This window comes from Macaca mulatta, chromosome 1 (assembly GCF_049350105.2).
Source record: "Macaca mulatta isolate MMU2019108-1 chromosome 1, T2T-MMU8v2.0, whole genome shotgun sequence".
NCBI lineage: Eukaryota > Metazoa > Chordata > Mammalia > Primates > Cercopithecidae > Macaca > Macaca mulatta.
The window spans coordinates 997,051-1,024,983 of NC_133406.1; the positions used below are offsets into that span (position 1 = coordinate 997,051).

At 37.0% G+C, this 27,933-nt stretch overlaps 1 protein-coding gene, 1 long non-coding RNA gene and 1 pseudogene across 4 annotated transcripts in view; 2 read left to right on the forward strand and 1 right to left on the reverse strand.

The window, feature by feature from the left end:
- Positions 1–27,933, reverse strand: part of LOC114678437 (uncharacterized) — a 267,034-nt gene that overhangs the window by 130,904 nt on the left and 108,197 nt on the right. For all 3 annotated transcript variants that reach the window (XR_013415774.1, XR_013415775.1, XR_013415776.1), the window contains exon 2: positions 7,638–7,760. This is a non-coding gene — a long non-coding RNA (uncharacterized LOC114678437). The remainder of the gene's footprint in view (positions 1–7,637; positions 7,761–27,933) is intronic.
- LOC706560 (olfactory receptor 2L13-like) lies at positions 8,536–9,296 on the forward strand (annotated as a pseudogene).
- Positions 17,105–18,043, forward strand: LOC697921 (olfactory receptor 2L13). The gene has a single exon (XM_028848889.2). It carries the CDS (start codon positions 17,105–17,107, stop codon positions 18,041–18,043), a length of 939 nt encoding a protein of 312 aa, XP_028704722.2.

Consider the following 27,933-nt stretch of genomic DNA (forward strand, 5'->3'; position numbering starts at 1 on the left):
GGCAGCCAGAATGAAAGGTTGGGTTACCCACAAAGGGAAGCCCATCAGACTAACAGCAGATCTCTCGGCGGACACTCTCCAAGCCAGAAGAGAGTAGGGGCCAATATTCAACATTCTTAAAGAAAAGACTTTTCAACCCAGAATTTCATATCCAGCCACACTAAGTTTCATAAGTGAAGGAGAAATAAAATCCTTTACAGATAAGCAAATGCTTAGAGATTTTGACACCACCAGGCCTGCCCTACAAGAGCTCCTGAAGGAAGCACTAAACATGGAAAGGAGCAACTGGTATCACCATTGCAAAAATATGCCCAAATGTAAAGTCCATCGATGCTAGGAAGAAACTGCATCAACTAACGAGGAAAATAACCAGCTAATATTATAATGACAGGATCAAGTTCACACATAACAATATTAACCTTAAATGTAAATGGACTAAATGGTCCAATTAAAAGACACAGACTGGCAAACTGGATAAAGAGTCAAGACCCATCAGTGTACTGTATTCAGGAGACCCATCTCACATGCAGAGACACACATAGGCTCAAAATAAAGGGATGGAGGAGGATCTACAAAGCAAATGGAAAACAAAAAAAGCAGGGGTTACAATCCTAGTCTCTGATAAAACAGACATTAAACCATCAAACATCAAAAGAGACAAAGAAGGTCATTACATAATGGTAAAGGGATCAATTCATCAGGAAGAGCTAACTATCCTAAATATATATGCACCCAATACAGAAGCACCCACATTCATAAAGCAAGTCCTTAGAGACTTACAAAGAGATTTAGACTCCCATACAATAATAACGGGAGACTTTAACACCCCACTGTCAACATTAGACAGATCAATGAGACAGAAAGTTAACAAGGATATCCAGGAATTGAACTCAACTCTGCACGAAGCAGACCCAATAGACATCTACAGAGCTCTCCACCCCAAATACACAGAATATACATTCTTCTCAGCACCACATCACACTTATTCCAAAATTGACCACATAATTGGAAGTAAAGCACTCTTCAGCAAATGTAAAAGAACAGAAATTGTAACAAACTGTCTCTCAGACCACAGTGCAATTAAACTAGAACTCAGGACTAAGAAACTCAATCAAAACCGCTCAACTATGTGGAAACTGAAAAACCTGCTCCTGAATGACTGCTGGTTACATAACAAAATGAAGGCAGAAATAAGATGTTCTTTGAAATAAATGAGAACAAAGATACAACATACCAGAATCTCTGGGACACATTTAAAACAGTGTGTAGAGGGAAATTTATAGGACTAAATGCCAACAAGAGAAAGCAGGAAAGATCTAAAATTGACACCTTAACATCACAATTAAAAGAACTAGAGAAGCAAGAGCAAACACATTCAAAAGCTAGCAGAAGGCAAGAAATAACTTAGATCAGAGCAGAACTGAAGGAGATAGAGACACAAAAAACCCTCCAAAAAAATCAATGAATCCAGGAGCTGGTTTTTTGAAAAGATCAACAAAATTCACAGACCGCTAGCAAGACTAATAAAGAAGAAAAGAGAGAAGAATCAAATAGATGCAATAAAAAATGATAAAGGGGATATCACCACCGACCCCACAGAAATACAAACTACCATCAGAGAATACTATAAACACCTCTATGCAAAAAAACTAGAAAACCTAGAAGAAATGGATAATTTCCTGGACACTGACACTCTCCCACAACTAAACCAGGAAGAAGTTGAATCCCTGAATAGACCAATAGCAGGCTCTGAAATTGAGGCAATAATTAATAGCCTACCAACCAAAAAAAGGCCAGAACCAGAGGGATTCACAATCGAATTCTACCAGAGGTACAAGAAGGAGCTGGTACCATTCCTTCTGAAACTATTCCAATCAATAGAAAAAGAGGGAATCCTCCCTAACTCATTTTATGAGGCCAACATCATCCTGATACCAAAGCCTGGGCAGAGACACAACAAAAAAGGAGAATTTTAGACCAATATCCTTGATGAACATGATGCAAAAATCCTCAATAAAATACTGGCAAACCGAATCCAGCAGCACATCAAAAAGCTTATCCACCACGATCAAGTTGGCTTCATCCCTGGGATGCAAGGCTTGTTCCACATACGCAAATCAATAAACGTAATCCAGCATATAAACAGAACCAAAGACAAAAACCACATGATTATCTCAATAGAAGCAGAAAGGCCTTTGACAAAATTCAACAGCTCTTCAGGCTAAAAACCCTCAATAAATTCGGTATTGATGGAACGTATCTCAAATAATGAGAACTATTTATGACAAACCCGCAGCCAATATCATACTGAATGGGCAAATACTGGAAGCATTCCTTTTGAAAACTGGCAAGAGACAGGGATGCCCTCTCTCACCACTCCTATTCAACATAGTGTTGCAAGTTTTGGCTAGGGCAATCAGGCAAGAGAAAGAAATCAAGGCTATTCAGTTAGGAAAAGAAGAAGTCAAATTGTCCCTGTTTGCAGATGACATGATTGTATATTTAGAAAACCCCATCGTCTCAGCCCAAAATCTCCTTAAGCTGATAAGCAAGTTCAGCAAAGTCTCAGGATACAAAATTAATGTGCAAAAATCACAAGCATTCCTATACACCAGTAACAGACAAACAGAGAGCCAAATCATGAATGAACTTCCATTCACAATTGCTTCAAAGAGAATAAAATACCTAGGAATCCAACTTACAAGGGATGTAAAGGACCTCTTCAAGGAGAACTACAAATCACTGCTCAGTGAAATAAAAGAGGACACAAACAAATGGAAGAACATACTATGCTCATGGATACGAAGAATCAATATCATGAAAATGGCCATACTGCCCAAGGTAATTTATACATTCAATGCCATCCCCATCAAGCTACCAATGAGTTCTCACAGAATTGGAAAAAACTGCTTTAAAGTTCATATGGAACCAAAAAAGAGCCTGCATTGCCAACACAATCCTAAGTCAAAAGAAAAAGCTGGAGGCATCATGCTACCTGACTTCAAACTATACTACAAGGCTACAGTAACCAAAACAGCATGGTACTGGTACCAAAACAGAGATATAGACCAATGGAACAGAACAGAGTCCTCAGAAATAATACCACACATCTACAGCCATCTGATCTTTGACAAACCTGACAAAAACAAGAAGCTGAAACTGGATCCTTTCCTTACTCCTTATACGAAAATTAATTCAAGATGCATTAGAGACTTAAATGTTAGACCTAATACCATAAAAACCCTAGAAGAAAACCTAGGTAATACCATTCAGGACATAGGCATGGGCAAGAACTTCATGTCTAAAACACCAAAAGCAACAGCAACAAAAGCCAAAATTGACAAATGGGATCTAATTAAGCTAAAGAGCTTCTGCACAGCAAAAGAAACTACCATCAGAGTGAACAGGCAACCTACAGAATGGAAGAAAATTTTTGCAATCTACTCATCTGACAAAGGGCTAATATCCAGAACCTACAAAGAACTCAAACAAATTTACAAGAGAAAAACAAACAACCCAATCAAAACGTGGGCAAAGGATATGAACAGACATTTCTCAAAAGAAGACATTCATACAGCCTACAGACACATGAAAAAATGCTCGTCATCACTGGCCATCAGAGAAATGCAAATCAAAACCACAATGAGATACCATCTCACACCAGTTAGAATGGCAATCATTAAAAAGTCAGGAAACAACAGGTGCTGGAGAGGATGTGGAGAAATAGGAACACTTTTACACTGTTGGTGGGATTGTAAACGAGTTCAACCATTATGGAAAACAGTATGGCGATTCCTCAAGGATCTAGAACTAGAAGTACCATATGACCCAGCCATTCTATTACTGGGTATATACCCAAAGGATTATAAGTCACGCGGCTAAAAAGACACATGCACATGTATGTTTACTGCGGCACTATTCACAATAGCAAAGATTTGGAATCAACCCAAATGTCCATCAGTGACAGACTGGATTAAGAAAATGTGGCACATATACACCATGGAATACTATGCAGCCATAAAAAAGGATGAGTTTGTGTCCTTTGTAGGGACATGGATGCAGCTGGAAACCATCATTCTTAGCAAACTATCACAAGAACAGAAAACCAAACACCGCATGTTCTCACTCATAGGTGGGAACTGAACAATGAGATCACTTGGACTCGGGAAGGGGAACATCACACACCGGGGCCTATTATGGGGAGGGGGCAGGGGGGAGGGGTTGCATTGGGAGTTATACCTGATGTAAATGACGAGTTGATGGGTGCAGCACAACAACATGGCACAAGTATACATATGTAACAAATCTGCACATTATGCACGTGTACCCTACAACTTAAAGTATAATAATTTAAAAAAAAAAAAAAAAGAAACTTGGGTCTCTTCTTTGTTCTCCTGGTACTTCCCAAGGAAGTGTTTCTGGGCTGCAGTCCAGAAACATTGGCCCAAATTAACTTTCTGCATTAATTTTGCCTCAATGTCATTCTTTAAGTCAACAAGAATGGTCAAGGCAGTCACTAATCTTAGACTCACCTGGCAGCCACAGGAACAATATTTTCCCAGCTATAATGTAACCGACAGAGTGATGCTTCATGAAATTCTGGTGCATTAAATAAGGTCCCATGTCTAACAAGGAAAGCTGCTGGACATCAATGGAAATACATCCTATACTCAAATTACAATGTCCCATGACCTAAACGCTTCCAGTCCCAGGTTCACAGGACCCTAATAGTAGCTATTCTCTTCCATTGTCTAACAACATGCCAGGTTTCCATTTTTGGAAATAAAATCATTATTGTAGTAACTACGATAAAACAATCTTTATAATACTCTCAGCTGTGGTCTATGCAAGAAAGTATCAAAATGTCTGCCTTCAAAACAACTCCAGGATGCCACACATAAACTTAGACCCAAGTCAGCCTGTTCAGGGCTTGGTATTGGACACACCTCATGGGATCCTGCTGACACATTTCTTCCCTTGGATTTAAACCTGGATTAAGCAAAGGAATTCAGAAAGTACTCCAAAAGGCTTTTCCAATTTCCAGGGCATGCTGGGGATCCCCTAAGGCCTGGGTACATCAGGACAGTTGGTCACCCACTTGGGGATGTGACAGCACCTGATGAATTATTCTATCTCCACTGCCTCACTCAGTGACTACTGCACAGAAGACTCTCAATACATTAATCTGATAAAATGAATCAAATATTTGTTTGGAACTAAATGAGTAGGATAGTTCTTACTGATAAACTGTGGCCAGATCAGTTACAAAGTCAATCTTTATCATACATGGCCTGGAGATTAGAAAAGTCTTTTGTAGTACTTTCTGAATCTCTTTGTTTAGTCCAATGATCCCTCTGCTCCTTTAGTTTTCTTTAGAATTCTAATCACTACACAACCTCAAACTTCATGGTTGAGTTTGTTGGTCTATTGTTTGTATAATCAACTATATTTTAATTACATATTGTAAAATCTTTTGTGTTTTAATCATCAAAGCATGCCAGTAGCTAGTAGCACTGTCATAAAACAGAAACTCATTGAACATTTTTTTAAGAAATGAATGTATCATAATGATGGTTTTTAGATGTTCTATCTGATCAGTTTTTATTTCTAAAGATCTACAAGAAGCAGAGGATGCCTGTGATCCCATCTGGCATCCATGTCCAATGCTACACTGCACCTGTCATGTTCCCGGCTTTTCACTGTGACTGTCCCTTAGGCAGCCATAAAAATGCATTTGCATTTTTCTGTGGCAGGCTCTCTTTCACAATTGTATTAACGCTACTCAAGCTTATATGGAGTAAAAGTTGAGTTTCAGTTACTACATGTAAATCATGGCAACAAACTAATAATTTTTTTTGATGTAAAAGTTGAAAAATAAATAACCCAAGATGTCTATCCAAACCAATATGCTGAGCAGGATGTGGCATCAATAGCTCCCTCAGACAGAAGATCACTCACAAAACATGACATCTCACCCCAAGCCTAAGTAGAGGAAGAAGTCACCCAGGCATTGGGAATATAAGAATTGCCACAATGATAATTAATGCCACTTGGAAGACTGCATGAAGAAAAAAACAAATTGCCAGATTCGAGGTGGTGTAAAGCGAGAGAGACTATAAAAGTGTGAGCCATAAATTAAAATCCCAAGGAAAGGCCTAGGCATAAAAAGCTAGACAAACTTTCCAGAAAGGGAACATTATTTATTTTTGGACTTTTGATTTCTTTATTCTCAATTATTAACATTTAACCTGAATTTTGTTGTTTTACCTAATTAAATAGGAAGAAATACTTAAGCCATAAATCACAAATGCCCTAGTGCTCACACTTACTTTTCCTGTTGAATAGCTTTGCAGGTGCTTGACTCTGCGGTCATCTACAGTAATGAAAACCAAACCACAAGAAGAGAAAGTGAACATCCTCTCTAATCTCTGTATACTTCAAACAAGTCTGAAAATTGAAGTAGGCTTGATCTTTTGCAGAAGAGCAACAATCACACAATTTAAGTTGAATAAGATATTGTACACACAGGAAGGCATTTACCAAATAACTACTAAACTAGTGGTATTGAAATGACTAGAAATTTGAAACAGCTACAAGTGTTCAAAATCTTATTCCATTACTAACAGTATTAGAGAAGGTTATTCTTTACATCTCTAAATAATATTTTAAATATTTGAAAAAATGAAGATTCTAATGCCTAAATGATGAGTCCAGCTCAGTCGAGGAGACCCTAACCCAGCAGCGCTAGAGGAATTAAAGACAAACACACAGAAATACAGTGGTGTGAAGTGGGAAATCAGGGGTCTCACAGACTTCAGAGCTGAGAGCCCTGAACAGAGATTTACCCACCTATTTATTAACAGCAAACCAGTCATTAGCATTGTTTCTATAGATATTAAATTAACTAAAAGTATCCCTTATGGGAAACGAAGGGATGGCCTTAATTAAATGAATAGGTTGGGCTAGTTAACCGCAGCAGGAACATGCCCTTAACGCATAAATCGTTCATGCTATTGTTTGTGACTTAAGAATGCCTTTAAGTGGTTTTCTGCCCTGGGCGGGCCAGGTGTTCCTTGCCCTCATTCCTGTAAACCCACAACCTTCCAGCTTGGGCATTAGGGACATTATGAATATATTACAGTGCTGCAGAGATTTTGTTTATGGCCAGTCTTGGGGCCAGATTATGGCCAGATTTGGGGGGGCTTGCTCCCAACACCTAAATATGTAGAATTTGTTTTGTGGAAATATTATAATAAATAATGGAAAGAACAGTTGGAATAATTTGTGGCACCTTAAAGACTCCTATATATAGTATAGATAGAGAGATAATGGGTAGATATGTACATACACACACATACGTAATTTTATAATAGTTATTCATCTTTTACATTTCCATTATGATACTAGTTATTGCTTGCAGCTGTGGCAAACACAATTTTTTTAAAAAGCCTATTATGTAATCTGTGACCTTTATTATGTATATTTACATGAAGAAAAGAATATTGTATGCGAATGTCTGTGCATTTGATTTTGAGTTCTGTAGGCCTTCAAATCTGAAAACATTATTAGGAAACAGAGAATATTTAAATAATATTTTATAATGAACATGGATCTTATCAGACATACCAAACACTTACAGTTCAAAAGGTGATTTGACTGGTGGGCACATTTTCAGGAAAGGCACAGAAGTGCCTGTCAGGAACACGAAAGGCAGAGTATCAATGGGAGGATCAAGGTTTGTCTGGCTGGAGTAGTGTCAGCTGGGGAGGAAAGATGAGAAATTAAAGATGAAAAAGAGGGCTAGGTAATTCCGTACTTATAATTTAAGCCTATAGAAAGTTCACGAGTCACACATCCCCGCTTCTATTGTAATTATGCCCTATTAAATTAAAACACTGTGGAATGTAGGTATTCCTGTTTTCCTCAGTTCCTGTGACTTGTTGATAACTCATGCGTGATTTGGCTGGCCAGGAGTTATCTAGAAATACTTATCTAGAAAAACTAAATACTTTAGTTATTGTCTTAATCTTTGCTGCCTACAGAGTTAGACTTTGTACTGAAAGAACTCACATGTATCTATGACTTCCAGGGAGGCTTACCAGAAACAACTAGAAAGCTAACATTGCATCCGGATGTAGAAGTTGATTTAACAAAACCTGCAGTATTAGAGGAGAAACAACTTATTCTAAACAAACATTCATAAAGTCAGTTCCTTTTTGTTTTTCTGTTGTGTTTCATTTCATGTTTTCTGCTTTGCTTTTGTTTTTATTTCTCTTTCGACACAGTTACAGCAGAAAGTTTTCATGGAGAAATCACACTTCAAATGATTTCATTTTGTTGGGTCTTCTTCCGCCAAATCAAACTGGAATATTCCTCTTGTGCCTTATCATCCTCATATTCTTTCAGGCCTCGGTGGGTAACTCGGCCATGATTCACCTTATCCACATGGATCCTCGTCTCCACACACCAATGTACTTTCTTCTCAGCCAGCTCTCCCTCATGGACCTGATGTACATCTCCACCGCCATCCCCAAGATGGCGTACAACTTCCTCTCTGGCCAGAAAGGCATCTCCTTCCTGGGATGTGGTGTGCAAAGTTTCTTCTTCCTGACCATGGTGGGTTCTGAAGGCTTACTCCTGACCTCCATGGCCTACGACCGTTATGTGGCCATCTGCCACCCTCTCCATTATCCCATCCGTATGAGTAAAATGATGTGTGTGAAGATGATCCTAGGTTTTTGAACACTGGCATCCATCAACTCCTTGGCACACACAGTCTGTGCCCTCCATATTCCCTACTGCAGGTCTAGGGCCATTGATCATTTCTTCTGCGATGTCCCAGCCATGTTGCTTATTGCCTCTATGGATACTTAGGTCTATGAATATATGGTTTTTGTAAGTACAAGCTTCTTTCTCCTTTCCTTTTGTTGGTGTCACTGCTTCCTATGGCCGAGTCCTATTTGCTGTCTATTATATGCACTCAAAGTAGGGGAGAAAAAAGGCCTTCACCACCATTTCAACACATTTAACTGTTGTGATGTTTTACGACATATCTTCTGCCTACGCCTATCTTTGGCCCAGGAATCTCTGCTCACCAACCGAAGACAAGATCCTGGCAGTCTTCTACACCATCCTTACCCCCATGTTCAATCCCATTATCTATAGCCTGAGGAATAAAGAAGTCCTCAGGGCTGAGACAAGAGTATTTGGGATACTCTCTTTCATGAAAGAATAATAATGGCCTTCCCAATTCCCTTTTTTCCTTTCCTCTTTCCAAGTTGATTTGAACACCCTAGTGCAGGACTGTCCAATAGAAACATAACATAATTAAAATTTTTCTAGCAGGTACCTTCTTTTCTGGTAGGTACATTCATTTCTAGTAGGTACACTCTTAAAAAATTGTAAAGCTCCCACTTGAACCCCAGTTTTCTGGTCCTCCTTACTCTGCTTCATTTTCACATTTTTGTTTACCACTTTTCACTTTCTAGTACGTGAAATAATAAGCACATTGGTTGTATTTACTGTTTATTTTCATTCTATGACAGAATTTTCACTTCACAATGAGAGATCCTTGTTCTGCTCACTGGTGTAATCAACTGTATGGAACACAGCCTAGTGCATAGCAGTTGCTCAATAATGCTGGTTGAATATTTGAGTGAAATAATGAACCATGGAACTTAATTTTCTGTCTAATGCTTTTCTTAATTAGATTAAACTTACAGAAAATAAAATGTATAATTCTAAGACTTTCAAAAATAACAATTAATGAAATATTGTCACAAACTCATATGTCTGTAATTTAAAATGCTATATTTTAAATGTAAAAAACAGAAGTATCATTTAGTCAGCATCAACCATGTGTCTTTAAGGATATATTTTACATTTACCTGTTTCGGTAACTTGTAGAAATTCAATTATAATTTATTAATTCTATATGTGGGGAATAGTAGGTGTTGATCTTATTTATTTATATTTTGATAGTGGTTTTTAAATGGTTACAATATAGTTATTTGTGCACCTCCTGTATGTGTAAAATTTCCCTCAACATAAATACATACATATATACATGCAAAGATTAATATGTAAATTATAAAATTTATGAATACATCAGTCCAGGTTTCTGTCTTTCAATAAATGGAATGATCATCAAAACAAATAACAAACGTTGAAAAATTATTTTCCATCTTATTAACAACTACTTAAGTTTAAATAAAATGAGCTAAGATTTTCCCTTTTGTAAAATAAATGTAAAAGTATGTCATTGACAAAATATAAATGATTTTTTATTTTAATATTTGTGAATATTGGGATTCTTCATAAATAAGAGATCCTTTAATCTTATTTTAATTCCTTTGAATAACAACAGTGGTGTGCTATAACTTTAAGAGTTAGAAAAGATAAGAACCTTAATGAGGTTTACAGATGTATTTGTAATTAGTCCTGTCTGGGTTTTTTTTAGTTTTTGAGACAGAGACTTGCTCTGTCGCCCAGGATGGAGTGCTGGGGCATGATCTCAGCTCACTGCAACCTCAGCCTCCCAGGTTCAAGCAATTCTCAAGCTTCAGCCTCCAAGTAGCTGATACTACAGGTGGCACTACCACGTTAGGCTAATTTTTGTATTTTATTAGAGGCAGGGTTTCACCATGTTTGTCAGGCTGGTCTTGAGCTCCTGACTTCAAGTGATCTGCCTGCCTCAGACTCCCAAAGTGCAGGGATTATAGGCGTGAGCCACCCCATCTGGCCAGTCTTGACTGTTTTGATCCATGGTCTTGTAAAATTTCATGACACACATAGATTCAGACTTAAGGTCAGTGGTGCCTTGCATGAGCTGATCATAAATAAATTTACAAAATCAATAAATATTGCTGACAACTCAAAATGTGTATCTGAAGTTTTAACTTTTGCCCACTCTCTGGAGTCATATCATTCTTCTGGTTTTGTTCTTTTAATTAATGACTTACTTTATTATTTTAATCCCATGTCCTACTGAATCCTCAATTCTTAGCAGGCCTCCTGGCCCATTTTAGGTCTCATTAATTACTTTTTATAAGAATGATTTACTTTTTTTAGTGGCCTTTGATGTAAAAATATTTTCAACTATGCACAAATTATCTTTCTCTGTTTTTCATACTGGCTTTTAGATTTTTGAAAGTTCATATCATCTACACAATAATACCTATATTTTTTCTTCAGAAATTTGAAGCAATCCACGATTTATGTCTTACCTCCCTTATCATCTTACTTCTAATGCCTTATGTCCACTATCATGAAGCACCTGAAATTTCTGCAACTCTTCTTAATGTCTCTTGGCCAACACTCCCATGATGATGGAATGATTATAGAAAGTGTATCTTCTAATTTACCCAGGGGTATTTCAATCTTGGGTGAAATCTGCCATTGTATGCAAAGAGGAATGCTCCAGTAATGAGTTTCTTAATTCCATGTTTGAAAGTGGAGAAAACATGTGTCACCTATCCTGTAGCTCATTCCCCACATATGCAACTCTTTGCCAAGGTAAAGTTCATTTCTCACCCATCTAGCTCCAATGATACCTTGTTAAGAATGCTAAATGTTGGCGAAAAAAATGTAACATACACTCTACATCCATCTCTTTTCTATAAGCTTGAAGATTAATCAGAGACCATACTGTCCTCAGGATTTTGTCTTAAGGCTTTCAGTTTTTTGGATCTATAGATTTTAGAAAATCCTTATGTTTTCCAAAAATCTGTTCACATGTTTATACATACTTAAAGTTTTATCATTTGGAAGAAGCAGTCACGTAGTCCAGCCTAAAATTTAACCAGTAGACATTATGCTTCATGTAAACTGAGCATAAGAGAGCCAATCTGATTTGAGGAAACACAAGTTATGATTATAGAGAAAGAAATACAGAGTGACACCAGCATAAATCATGTATTTAATTTCCTACTAAGTTTAACACAAACAAAAGAATAGATCACATTTTTTTCCAGATATATCATACTTATTTCAAATGATAACTGTCTGTGATTAAATGTCTGTGTGTGGGTGTGGGTATGTGTGTTTGAGACCTTAACATGTCTAAAAATGTCTTCATTTAGGAACAATCATTTAGGTTTCTTAAATTATTTAGCCAATTATTCTCTAACTTACAAAAAGCAGGTGCTAAATATTCTGAGTAAAAAAAGAATACTCTAACTTACAAAATGAGATAATTTCCATAAACATAATTTAACATCTCTTACAGTTCTGAGGTCATGTTCTGGAATATTAAATACACCCCTCTTCAGTCTGATTCTTAGTAACAGCTGAATGCAGCAAAGTTGATTGGGTTGGTTGATTTGCCCTAATTCATAACTGAGTTGATCCTGAAATCAGCAAAGTGAAGTGAAGTGACCAAGGTTTTGGCCCCCATGGACTTGGACACTGGAGATCAATTAGAGGAGAAAGAGGAATATCTAAGGGTTAGTGACTTAAGGTTCTACATATGAAGTATAGCAGTTCATCCTTCTGTCTTCTGATGGTAGAACCTGAGGAAATTAAGTATAAAATGTCTTATTCTGTTTTCACTGAAACGAGGTAATAGAAAAGGAAGAGGTCTTATCTAAGCACTACTTATGCAAACAGAAAAATATTTCACAAGAGTTGGTGAAGTTGTTTTCTGATTTCACCGTAAAGAGGATGACTAGCTGCAGGAGCTGTAAGGAACGAATATTATAAAGTGTTATCTGCTATTTCTTCCTCATAAATTTTGGCACATAAAGAAGAGATTCTCATTTCAGAAAGAGTTCTGGTTTAATGCAGGGACTATTGATCAGTGACATAATGTTACTGAAAGTCTGATAGACTATCAGAACACAGTTTGAGGTTTACATGTTTTCTGTAATATATGGAATGTTAGCAGAGGATGGTGTCACTATAAAGCTGCTTTTTCTCCCACTAAACAAACTGAAGAACTTTGGACAAGGTGAGTCATAGTAATAGAATTAATATGAGTTGATTTGGGTTTGTTTTAACCTAGAAAGCTATTTTGGAAATGTTGTTTTCCCATCATAAGGAAACTCTCTGCTGCACAGGGAATAGACAGTTCCACAACAAATTGGAAAAGCAAATGTAAATGTAAAAATGTAAAACAAGGCAACATGTACTTGTTAGTGTTGCACTATGTGTAGCTCTCAAACAATGTGACATTAATAAAGACAATTTCTCTGGGTCTGAGGACTCTCCATAGTTTACACAGGGACTGGGCAAATTACAGTGACACTAAGGACCTGCTATGTGCTGAACACACAGAACTCTGAATTCTCTTTACAGCTGCCCTATACATTGTTGACGTTGAGGTAGCTGAGTCTATGACAATATGCCATTGGTCTCCTGCTGATTCTCTAAAGGAGTTTTAAAAATGTTATGAGTTAACTATTCATAACATTTGCAAAATAAATTCAGGACCCTACAGTTGCTACATTTATGCTATTAGTTCCTATGAAATGAGGGCTTTTTTTTAACTCTATAAATTTCATCAATGTATCTTTTAGAATGAGAAAGAAAAAAATTTTTTTTCCTGAGGAATGCAAGCCCCCTTTAAACTATCAGGCCCAGAGAGACATTGAAAATGTGGCCGCAGTCACATCTCACTCTTCCTTGAGCAAGGTAATCGTCTTCTGAAGCTACGTGCTATGGGGGCTGTAGACCGACTTGTGTCCACTAGCCATGAATTAACCTATCAATGCCCTATACCACATATGCTATAGTTAAATAATGCATAACCAATCACTGATCAATGTTGTTTCCGAAATCAGTGAGACTTTCTGACTAACAAGTTTAGAATTTGTCTCCTCTCCTGATTCCTCCCTTTCTTTACCTTAGAAACTTGGGTCTCTTCTTTGTTCTCCAGGGTACTTCCCAAGGAAGTGTTTCTGGGCTGCAGCCCTCAAACTTGGCCCAGATGCACTTTCTATATTAATTTGTCTCAGTGCCATTCTTTAAATCAACAAGAATGACCAAGGCAGTCACTAATCTTAGACTCACTTGGTAGCTACAGGAACAATATTTACCCAGCAATAATGTAACCAACAGAGTGATGCTTCCTGTAATTCCATTGCATTAAATAAGGTCCCATGTCTAATAAGGAAAGCTGCTGGACAACAATGGAAATAGATCCTAAACTCAAACTCCAATATTTCATGACCTAAAAGTTTCAAGTTATAGATTCACAGGATCCTAAAAGTAGCTATTCTCTTCCATTGCCCAACAACATGCCACCTTTCCATTTTTGGAAACAAAATCGTTATTGTAATAAGTGCCATAAAACAATCTTTATCATACTCGGAGGCTGTGGTCTATGCAAGAAAGAATCAAAATGTCTCCCTTCAAAACAACTCCAGGATGGAACACATAAACTTAGACCCAAGTCAGCTTGTTCAGGCCTTGGTATTGGACACACCTCATGGGATCCTGCTGCCACATTTCTTCCCCTGGATTTAAACCTGGATTAAGTAAAGGAATTCAGAAAGGAAGACATACTTAAGTCATAAATCACAAATGTCCTCCTACTCACACTGGCTTTTCCAGTTGAATAGATTTGCAGGTGCTTGATTCTACTGTCATCTATGGTACTGAAAATCAGACTACAAGAACAAAGAGTGAACATCCTCTCTAATCTCCGCATGCTTCAAACAAGTCTGAAAATTTAAGTAGGCTTGATCTTTTGCAGCACAGCAATAATTACAGAATTTAAGTTGACTGAAGTGTTTTACACACAGGAAGGCATTTACCATATAATTATTAAATTGGGCGTACTGAAATGACTAAAAATTTGAAGCTGCTACACAGGATCAAAATGTGATTCTATCACTAACAGTATTTGAGAAGGTTATTATTTACATCTATAAATACGACTTTAAATACTTGAAAACTGAAGATAAAATGCCTAAATTCACAGAATTTATGTTGTGGAAAGGTTGTAATAAATAACGTGAAGAAGAGTTGAAATAATTTATGGTACCTCAAAGACTCCTATATATAGTATAGATAAATAGAAAATAGATAGGTAGATATGTACATACACACATACATGTGTATGTGTGTGTGTGTGTGTGTATATATATATATGTTATATAATTTACTGATATGTTATATTTCCATTATGACACTACTTTTTGCTTCCAGCTGTGGCAAATACAATTAAAAAATAAAATAAAATAAACCTACTATGCAATCTGTGAGGTTTACTATGTATAATTTACTTACATGAAGAAAAGAATATTGTATGCAAATATCCATGCATTTGATATTGAGTTCTGTAGGTCTTCAACATCTGAAAACCTTATTAGGGAAGAGAGAATGTTAAATAATATTTTAAAATTAATGTGAATCTTATCAGACTTACAAAACCTTTATAGTTCAAGGAGCGATTTGCATTGTGGGTACATTTTCAGGAAAGGCACAGAAGTGCCTGTCAGGAACATGAAAAGCAGAGTATCAAGGAGAGGATTGAGATTTATCTTGCTGGAATAGTGTCAGCTGGGGAGGAATGACCAGAAATTAAAGATGAAGAAGAGGGCTAGGTAATTCAGTACTTATAATTTAAGCATATAGAAAGTTTCTGAGTCATACATGACAGTTTCTATTGTAATTATGCCCTATTAGATAAAAACATTGGGGAATGTAGGTATTCCTGCCTTCCTCAGTTCCTGTGACTTGCCAATAACTCATAAGTGATATGACTGGTTGTTGCGGAAAGTCAGGGACCCCGAACAGAGGGACCAGCTGAAGCCATTGCAGAAGAACATAAATTGTGAAGATTTCGTGGACATTTATCAGTTCCCCAAATTAATACTTTTATAATTTCTTACACCTGTCTTTAATGCAATCTCTGAACATAAATTGTGAAGATTTCATGGACATTTATCATTTCCCCAGTCAATACTCTTGTGATTTCCTATGCCTGTCTTTAATTTCTTAATCCCGTCATCTTTGTAAGCTGAGAATGTATGTCACCTCAGGATCCTGTGATGATTGTGTTAACTGCACAAATTGTTCATAAAGCCTGTGTGTTTAAACAATATGAAATACGGGCACACCTTGAAAAAAGAACAGGATAACAGCGATGTTCAGGGAACAAGGGAGATAACCATTAGGTCTGAATGCCTGACAGCCGGGCGGAACAGAGCCATATTTCTCTTCTTACAAAAGTGAATAGGAGAAATATCACTGAATTCTTTTTCTCAGCAAGGAACAGCCCAGAGAAAGAGAACACATTCCTAGGGGGAGGTCTCTAAAATGTCCACTCTAGGTATGTCTGTCTTTTATGGTTGCAGATAAGGGATGAAATAAGCCCCAGTCTCCTGTAGTGCTCCCAGGCCTATTCGGATGAGGAAATTCCTGCCTAGTAAATTTTAGTCAGACAGGTTGTCTGCTCTCAAACCCTGTCTCCTGATAAGATGTTATCAATGACAATGCATTCTCAAAACTTCATTAGCAATTTTAATTTCGCCCCAGTCCTGTGATCTCGCTCTGCCCCCATTTGCTTTGTGATATTTTATTGCCTTGTGAAGCATGTGATCTCTGTGACCCACACCCTATTTGTACACTCTCTTCCCTTTGAAAATCACTAATAAAAACTTGCTGGTTTTGTGGCTTGAGGGGCATCACACAACCTGCCGACATGTGGTGTCTCCCCCGACACCCAGCTTTAAAATTTCTCTCTTTTGTACTCTTTCCCTTTATTTCTCAGACCAGCTGACACTTAGGGAAAATAGAAAAGAAGCCATGTTGAATTATTGGGGGTGGTTCCCCCAATAACTGGCGAGGAGTTATCTAGAAAGGAATGCTTTAATTATCTTCTTTATCTTGCCGCCTACAAGGCTAGATTTTCTACTGAAAGACCTCACATGTATCTGTGACTTGCTGAGATGCTTACCAGAAACAATTGGGTAGGGAACATTCCATTCAGATACAGAAATTGATTCAACAAAACCTGCAGTGTTAGTGGAGAAACAACGCATTCTAAACAAACATTGAAAAACTCAGTTCCTTTTTGTTTTTCTGTTGTGTTTCATTTCATGTTTTCTGCTTTGCTTTTGTTTCTATTTCTCTTTTGACACAGTTACAGCAGAAAGTTTTCATGGAGAAATGGAATCACACTTCAAATGATTTCATTTTGTTGGGTCTTCTTCCCCCAAATCAAACTGGCATATTCCTCTTGTGCCTTATCATCCTCATATTCTTTCTTGCCTCAGTGGGTAACTTGGCCATGATTCACCTCATCCATGTGGATCCTCGTCTCCACACACCGATGTACTTTCTTCTCAGCCAGCTCTCCCTCATGGACCTGATATACATCTCCACCACCGTCCCCAAGATGGCGTACAACTTCCTCTCTGGCCAGAAAGACATCTCCTTCCTGGGATGCGGTGTGCAACGCTTCTTCTTCCTGACCATGGCGGGTTCTGAAGGCTTACTGCTGACCTCCATGGCCTACGACCGTTATGTGGCCATCTGCCATCCTCTGCATTACCCCCTCCACATGAGTAAAATGATGTGTATGAAGATGATTGGAGGCTCTTGGACACTGGGTTCCATCAACTCCTTGGTACACACAGTCTCTACCCTCCATATTCCCTACTGCAGGACTAGGGCCATTGACCATTTCTTCTGCGATGTCCCAGCCATGTTGCTTATTGCCTGTACAGATACTTGGGTCTATGAATATATGGTTTTTGTAAGTACAAGCCTCTATCTGCTCTTTCCTTTCATTGGCATCACTGCTTCTTATGGCCGAGTCCTATTTGCTGTCTATCATATGCGCTCAAAGGAAGGGAGAAAAAAGGCCTTAAGTACCATATCAACACATTTAACTGTTGTGGTCTTTTACTATGCACCTTTTGTCTACACCTATCTTCGGCCAAGGAATCTCCGCTCACCAGCTGAAGACAAGATCCTGGCAGTCTTCTACACCATCCTTACCCCCATGCTCAATCCCATTATCTACAGCCTGAGGAATAAGGAAGTCCTGGGGGCCATGACAAGAGTGTTTGGGATATTCTCTTTCCTGAAAGAATAATCATGGCCTTCCCTATTCCCTTCGTATTTCCTCTTTCCAAGTTGGTTTGAACACCCTAGAGCAGAGTTGTCCAATAGAAATATAACATAATTTAAAATTTTCTAATAGGTACATTTAAGCAGTCAAATAAATTTAAATAATATGTTTAATTCAAAACAATGCTATAATTAATATTAATTTTAACAACATAGATGTTAATTACATAGCATACATTGTCAGTATGTTATATGCAATATATTATAGTACATGTCTGTACATATATTACCATTAATGTAATAATGCTTATACTCATATATTGACATAATTTCTACATGTAACAACACAAAATAATTAATGTGCTTTTACTTTGTTTTCATTCCAAGTCTTCAAAGTCTTGTGTTTATTTTATACTAGAGTGCAGTACAGCATGGGCAAAACACATTTGAAATGCCCAGTAGTCACATGGCGTCAGTGTCTACAGTGTTGGACAGCACAGCCTTAGAGTATCCAATCAAAAGTTTTCAGAGTTTTTTATATGTGTGTGTGTGTGTGTGTGTGGTGTATAAAAATGTGTCTTTAGTATATACAGTTTTGCTGATGGGCTGAAAAGTAACAAGCAAAACTCACACGCTAAAGTAGTGGTTATGTGTTTCTCTATCTGTTGGCTCATTTTCAGAATGTACACATTTATTGTAATTGCCATCTGGAGTCTATTTTATCCTAACATTCTTTAATAAAACTATTCAGGGAGACCTTATCTGAGTTATGATTTTGCTGATTTCAATAAAAATACTGAGATCAAATAATCTGAAGAAGAATATAGGAACAGTTTACATTCATGTATACATACCAATTAAAATTATTTAAATAAAGTTATCAAAGTTATTTGTACTTAAACAAATTATTTACATAAAGGCAGGGAGACAATGACAGGGTAGAGACAACATGCAACATATAAAATGGAAATTGGGATGTCAGGCTTCAGCTATGATTTGTAAAATATATACATGACTTTGCACAGGATGAAATCCTATGTTACTGTATCAAACATTGTGTTTAACAAAAGTTTTACTACTGTTATTTTACTAATTCACTTAAGTTACTTCAAGTCTATCAATGGTTGGAGTTATGGAAGGGTTTTATTTTTGTGGAAAAAATTGAGACTTATAGTAATACATCTCTCTCATTTATTGCCCAAATTCAAGCTCCTAATATCTTTCTCTAATTTCTGACTACCTTCTTAAGTGTTTTCATGTCTTCAGTCCAGTTCTTACTTAGAATATAATCTACTCATTGCCATTTGAGTTATTTGTCTAAACATAGAGTTGATCTTGTCATTCTATAATCTATGATTCCTGCTAGATTATCTAAATTTTGGAACCTTACTTTTTTAATCTCATATCCTATGTTTTTAAGGTGTGCATTGTGTCTCCCTTTACCTGTTTCTAGGACTCACACTCACTACCACAGTCACTCTATACCTCCTGCGTTTCTCTGTAGCCCTCCATTTCCCTGCCTATCTGAACCTTATCACAGAGCATTTCTCACTTCTGGAAAGTTCTATTTTACGTAGCTTATGACTATCAATCTGAATCCCAAATAATCAGTAAACATAATTCAAAATTTACATCCCATCTTCTCTTATGCATAGCTGATATCTCTTCCCCCACACTTCTACTCCTGTTGTGCTTATAACATTTTATTACCACTCATTTCTGTTTGTGTCTTCTTTTAAATTGAAGCTCATGGAATATTTTAAAATTATAATAATTAGGATTAGAAGGCCAACTAATATTTAATTACTGTAAATGCATTTCCTGCATATATAACTTAATCTTCACAACACTATGGGGTTCTGATATTAGTTCCATGTTGAGTGAGCACTTCGACGCTTGGTGAGGCAAAACAAAGAAACAAGAAAAATCCTGCCTTAGCTCAGAGAACTTGGAAGGGAAGAACACAACTTAGAAACCAGTTTTCTTTGAATCAGAGATGAGGCTCTTAGTCTCCATGTCACCCAGTCTCTGTATGAACAAGACCCTTATCATTCTGGTCTGAATATCCCCACAGAATGAAGCACTATGACATGCAATGAGGGGTGCATTTATTTGTGGTATGTTATTTATGTTTATTGGTATGCAACACATGTTTAAGGGACTTGTGATCATGCCACCTTACAGATCTAGGAAAAATATAAACAGATAGTTTCTCTACACAGAGTTAGAGTTCATTATTTCGAATTTCCTTTTACTTCTTCAAATGGGTTGTCGCTCATTCAGGGAGATACATTCCTCACTCCGTGATACATCTTACTCCTTTTTTCTAAATTCAAGCAGAAAACCTAAATTTCTCTGCTCTGAATATGACCGCTAGGAATAATTTTTGTGTTTTGATTTTGACTTTTTTTGGAGATTCTACCACTGCTTTGATGTTAAAGAATCACCAATGTTATAAGTCCTTATTTAGTAAAAAGTATAATATATCCTCATGTATTCTGGAGAAATTAAACAATTTGATCAGGCTTTGTACAAAAACAATAAACCACAATTGTGATATAACACTGAGCATAAAAAATGGCTCCAGAATTTCTGCAAGAAAAGGCAAATGGAAGAATTTCTCCAGCAAAAGCAATTGGAAGGCTGGTGAAGTTCATTCAAGTTAATTAACAAGAACCATATCACATAGGAAGGGTTCAGTATGTAAGGCATATTATACTATTTTATATATAGTATACAATATTATATGCCATTATATTATATAGTATATAATATTAATTATATTAAAATAATAATTAATCCAATTAATAATTTATTAATTTATTGTTAATTGATTAAATTAATTAATTAGGTATCTATTGGACCCTTCCTATGTAATTCTCCTATGTAGTTCTCGTTCCATTAGGTAAATTCTTCCTATGTAGTTCTCATTCCATCAGGTAAAATTATGGACAAACAGGTATAGTCTTTTACCTTGTGGAGACCACATGCTGATGTGAGCCATAAAAACATTAGTATATATTATCTGGTCAAACTGGGCAGTGATGAATTCAGGGAGAAAAGTAGTAAATGAGTTATCACACGGAGTCATCAGGTCCCTCTAACATGATGAAGGGGCTGGCCATGTCAACCTGATGGATAAAACCCACAAAGCCCTCTGATGATTGAGATAGGAGGCAGTGAGCAGAAAGGAGTAGGAGACATAGATCAGGGCCTTCTCAGGGCCAGGTGAAGGCAAATAATCTGGATTTTATTCTAAAGGTAGCAGAAGCCTTGCAGGGAAATATTTTCTCAAATACTAACATCCACAGCTACTTGGCCAGTCACCTGGTGTGAACTCTGGGAAAATATCTGAACACATGGCAAAATGGGCAACATCACAGCCAATACTTCCAAAGACACACTCTGAGTTTTAAAGGAGTCATTTGTTTTATATCAAGGTTTAGTTTGATTCTTGGAGGGATATTAAACTTGAGGTGGCTCTAAAGAACCACGATTATTTACAACTGTAATTGTTCTCGGCATGTTTTTCTATGGCATAGGAGGATAACTAGAGTAAACGATAATGTATTGCATATTTCAAAATTGCTAGAAGAGAGGTTTTTGAATATTCTAATCACAAATAAATGATAAATGTTTAAGGTGACGAATATACTAATCATCCTGACTTGATCATTACTCAGTGTATACGAATATCAAAACATTACATTGTCCTCCACAAATATGGTGATTGGTATTCAGTGTAAGTTTAAGTCAATTGTGATTATGCCACATTTCGGAGCCAGGAAAAATGTAAGCAGATACTTTCTCTACACAGAGACATAAATAACAATTTTAAAGTGAATAAATAAAAGAAGCTCTTCCTGGGAGGAGTCCAGATGCTACACTTCTCTGTTATTGTTCTTTCTCAATTCCCCTTCCAATTCCAAGAACAGATCAGTGGCGTAATCACAGAGGGAAACAGGAATGGGATATTATCATGACACATCCTAATGAAGTGGCCAATGACATTGAGGTGGTGAGTTTCTTTCAACTAAAAGATCCCAGCCCAGGACAGAAAAATGATGTTGAAAAATTGCATTCTGCTACTTCTCCCAGAGCAGAAACTACCACAAGAAAATGTGTGAAGTTTTTTGAATCGACCAATAATTTTATATATATTGGGGTACAATATGATGTTTTATATATGTTTATAATGTAAAATGATTATGTTAGGCTAATCAACAACCCCATTACTTCCCATATTTATTTTTTTGTGTAGTAAAAACTTTTAAAATCCACTTTGAGTAATTTTGAAATATATAACACACTATTATTCATTACAGACATCATGCCGTACAATAGATCAATAACACTTATTCCTCCTGTCTAACTAAAACTTTATATTCTTTGATCAACAACTCTTTTCCCATACACTCTTATCCTCTGCCTCTTGTAACCAACATTCTACTCTCTACTTCTGAGTTCAACTTTTCCAGATTCCACATATAAGTGAGATCACTTAGTATTTGTCTTTTTTGAGCCTAGCTTATCGACATCGTATTTTGTTGTTTGGGTTGATCCATGTTGTCAAAAATGACAAGGTTTCCCCCATTTTTGAGGGCTGAATGAAATTCCATTGTGAACACTTACTATATTTTCTATATCCATTCATCTTAAGATGGATATCTAGGTTTCTTCATATCCTTACTAATGTAAATAACACTGCAGTGAACATAGGAGTGCAGATATCTCTTCAACATACTGATTTCAATTTCTTTGGTTATGGAGATTGTATGGTAATACTATTTATAATTTTCTGAGGAATCGCTTTAGCTTTAGCTTACATCACAACCAACAGTGCACAAGGGTTTCTTTTCCTCCACCCCTTCACCAACACTTGTTATGTTGTATCTTTCTGATAAACCCATTATGACAATTGTGAGGTAATAGCTCATTGTAGCTTTAATTTGTGTTTTCCTGATGATCAGTGATATGAGCGTTTTCTCATATATCTGGTGGTCATTTGAATGTCTTCTGTTGAGAAGTGTCTATTTAAGTCCTTCAACTATTTTTTTATGGTATTATTTGTTTTCTTGTTTTTGAGTTGTGTGAGTTCCTAATATATTTTGGATAATAAACCCTTAAATATTAAAATATTAAAATAAATTTGCAAAAATGTCCTCCCAATCTGTGGGTTGTCTCTTCACTCTATTGTCTCTTTTGCTGTGTGAAGCTTTTTAGTTTGACACAATCCCTTTTGGTTTGTTTTTGCTTTTGCCACCTGTGCTTTGGGGGCCATATCCAGGAAATCACTGTCGAACCAATTCTGTGGAGTAGTTCTCCAATGTTTTAATCTAGTGGTTTTATAGTTTCAGGTCTTACACTCAAATCTTTAGTCCATATTGAGTTGATGTTTGTATACGGTATGAGATGATGATCCAATTCTATTTTTCCGCATGTGGATATACAATTTTCCCAACACCATTTGTTGAAGAGGCTGTTCTTTCTCCATTGTGTTTTTGGTACCTTTGCCAATAATCAAGTGATCACAAGTGTGTGGGTTTATACAATACATTATAATAGGCATGTGAGACTTTTTATAACAGGTTGTGGACCAAAGTGACCATGAGTCTCTGAAGGAGAAGTCCACTCATTCAAAGCACATGGAAGTGGGCCCATTCAACATTATTATTTCTCATGTAAGTTTAACCAAAGAGTGTTGTAGCTCCCTGAAGAGTTAACAATTTTCACACATTCCTTTTGCTCAGGTTTTTTATTGTCACCTTCTTAAAGAGACATTCTTAAGCTAGCTCCTGAAAGAGGCAATCACTTCTCACATCCGCATTTCATACCTATCTTAACTGCATTAATTTTCCACAAGACACATTTATCTTTCCAACACACTGTATTTGTTACCACTTTATTATCTATTTTTCCCATAACTTTTATTCATAGTTTTTTCACCAGTGCTTGCATCTGGCAAAGAGGATGAACTCAATAAAATAGTTAATGAATCACATCATTCTGATCCAAGTAATTAACTGATAGATGGGCATATAGCCCATTTGGCTAATGGCTATGATCCTCAGAGGTTCTGACGTTGGGAAATACATATGGTCAATTCCAGGTTCCTGAGAAGGGAAAATAGCAAGAGCTTTTTGAAGAACTGAGGTGAAAGGGGATAATCAGAGTTAAGACACATATATATTTAAGTACATGAAATAAAGATTGGCCGGGCACCGTGGGTCACACCTGTTATCCCAGCACTTTGGGAGGCAAAGGCAGGTGGATCAGTGGAGTCCAGTGGTCTGAGACCAGCCTGGGCGACCTGGCAAGACATGATGTATTAGTCCGTTCTCACACTGCTATAAAGAACTTTCCTAAGACTGGGTAATTTATAAAGGAAGAAGGTTTAACTGCCTCACAGTTCTGCATGCTGGCAGAAGGTGAAGGGGAAGGAAGCACCTTTTTACAAAGCAGCAAGAGAGACAGACAGAGAGTGAAGGGGAAAGAGACCATTATAAAACCAGTAGACCTCATGAGAACTCACTCACTATCATGAGAACTGGGGAAACTGCCCCTATGATCTGATCACCTCCCACAAGGTCCTTCCCTCAACACCTGGGGATTACAATTTGAGATGAGATTTGGGTGGGCACACAAGGCCAAAACATATTATACGGTCCTTACCATAAAAAAAAAAAAAAAAAAAAAAAAGACTAGCTAGGCAGGTTGGTGCACGTCTGTAGTCCCAGCTACTCAAGAGACAGAGGTGGGAGGATCAGCTGAACCTGGGAGGTCAAAGCTGCAGTGAACAGTGATTGAGCCATTGCACACCAGCCTGGGAAAGAGAGTCAGACCATGTCTCTAAAAAAGGAAAAGAAAAAAATTAAAAATAAAGAAAAAGAAAAACAAAGGAAGAAAACTTGATATGATGCTAGAAGAAAGCTATTGCTGATGAGGATATGTGTGGTAATTAATGAGGCATTTTTTTAAATTATATGTGTTAATATAGTGAATATGAATCAATTAGATTTAAAATTAAAGTTATTTTAAATATTAAATCAGATTCCCAAGTAGACACAATAAAAAATGATAAAGGGGATATCACCACTGATCCCACAGAAATACAAACTACCATCAGAGAATAGTATAAACACCTCTACGCAAATAAACTAGAAAACCTAGAAAAAATGGGTAATTCCCTGGACACTTACACTCTCCCAAGACTAAACCAGGAAGAAGTTGAATCCCTGAATAGACCAATAGCAGGCTCTGAAATAGAGGCAATAATTAATAGCCTACCAACCAAAAAAAGTACAGGACCAGACGGATTCACAGCCAAATTCTACCAGAGGTACAAGGAGGAGTTGGTACCATTCCTTCTGAAATTATTCCAATCAATAGAAAAACAGGGAATCCTCCCTAACTCATTTTACGAGGCCAACATCATCCTGATACCAAAGCCTGGCAGAGACACAACAAAAAAAGAGAATTTTAGATCAATATCCCTGATGAACATTGATGCAAAAATCCTCAATAAAATACTGGCAAACCGAATCCAGCAGCACATCAAAAAGCTTATCCACCATGATCAAGTGGGCTTCATCCCACTTGGGATGCAAGGCTTGTCCAACATATGCAAATCAATAAACGTAATCCAGCATATAAACAGAACCAAAGACAAAAACCACATGATTATCTCAACAGACGCAGAAAAGGCCTTTGACAAAATTCAACAGCCCTTCAGGCTAAAAACTCTCAATAAATTCGGTATTGATGGAACATATTTCAAAATAATAAGTGCTATTTATGACAAACCCATAGCCAATATCATACTGAATGGGCAAAAACTGGAAGCATTCCCTTTGAAAAGTGGCACAAGACAGGGATGCCCTCTCTCACCACTCCTATTCAACACAGTGTTGCAAGTTCTGGCTAGGGCAATTAGGCAAGAGAAAGAAATAAACGGTATTCAATTAGGAAAAGAGGAAGTCAAATTGTCCCTGTTTGCAGCTGACATGATTGTATATTTAGAAAACCCCATCGTCTCAGCACACAATCTCCTTAAGCTGATAAGAAACTTCAGCAAAGTCTCAGGATACAAAATCAATGTGCAAAAATCACAAGCATTCTTATACACCAGTAACAGACAAACAGAGCCAAATCATGAATGAACTCCCATTCACAATAGCTTCAAAGAGAATAAAATACCTAGGAATCCAACTTACAAGGGATGTAAAGGACCTCTTCAAGGAGAACTACAAACACTACTCAGTGAAATAAAAGAGGACACAAACAAATGGAATAACATACCATGCTCATGGATAGGAAGAATCAATATTGTGAAAATGGCCATACTGCCCAAGGTAATTTATACATTCAATGCCATCCCCATCAAGCTACCAATGACTTCCTTCACAGAATTGGAAAAAAAAATGCTTTAAAGTTCATATGGAACCAAAAAAGAGCCCGCATTGCCATGACAATCCTAAGCCTAAAGAGCAAAGCTGGAGGCATCACGCTACCTGGCTTCAAACTATACTACAAGGCTACAGTAACCAAAACAGCATAGTACTGGTACCAAAACAGAGATATAGACCAATGGAACAGAACACAGCCCTCAGAAATAATACCACACATCTACAGCCATCTGATCTTTGACAAACCTGACAAAAACAAGAAATGGGGAAAGGATTCCCTATTTAATAAATGCTGCTGGGAAATTGGCTAGCCATAAGTAGAAAGCTGAAACTGGATCCTTTCCTTACTCCTTACACGAAAATTAATTCAAGATGGATTAGAGACTTAAATGTTAGACCTAAAACCATAAAAACCCTAGAAGAAAACCTAGGTAATACCATTCAGAACATAGGCCTGGGCAAGGACTTCATGTCTAAAACACCAAAAGCAACGGCAACAAAAGCCAGAACTGACAAATGGGATCTAATTAAACTAAAGAGCTTCTGCACAGCAAAAGAAACTACCATCAGAGTGAATAGGCAACCTACAGAATGGGAGAAAAGTTTTGCAATCTACTCACCTGACAAAGGGCGAATATCCAGAACCTATAAGGAACTTGAACAAATTTACAAGAAAAAAACAAACAACCCCATTAAAAAGTGGGCAAAGGATATGAACAGACACTTCTCAAAAGAAGACATTCATACAGCCAACAGACAAATGAAAAAATGCTCATTATCACTCGCCATCAAAGAAATGCAAATCAAAACCACAATGAGATACCATCTCACACCAATTAGAATGGCAATCATTAAAAAAATCAGGAAACAACAGGTGCTGGAGAGGATGTGGAGAAATAGGAACACTTTTACACTGTTGGTGGGACTGTAAACTAGTTCAACCATTGTGGAAGACAGTGTGGCGATTCCTCAAGGATCTAGAACTAGAAATACTATTTGACCCAACCATCCCGTTACTGGGTATATACCCAAAGGATTATAAGTCACGCTGCTATAAAGACACATGCACACATATGTTTATTGCGGCACTATTCACAATAGCAAAGACTTGGAATCAACCCAAATGTCCATCAGTGACAGACTGGATTAAGAAAATGTGGCACATATACACCATGGAATACTATACAGCCATAAAAAAGGATGAGTTCGTGTCCTTAGTAGGGACATGGATGCAGCTGGAAACCATCATTTCAGCAAACTATCGCAAGAACAGAAAACCAAATACCACATGTTCCGTCTCATTTATGCCAATATAAATGGCATTCAGAAATAAATATTCACTTATATATTTGGCAACTATCTACATGTTTAGAGCACAGAGTGTTTTTCGGTACAAAATGGCAAACACATTCTCACATACTGTTACTGGGATGTTAATTTTTATAACTTTTTGGAAGAATTACCTAATGTATAGACAGATTATATATGCACACATACATGAGATAAATTA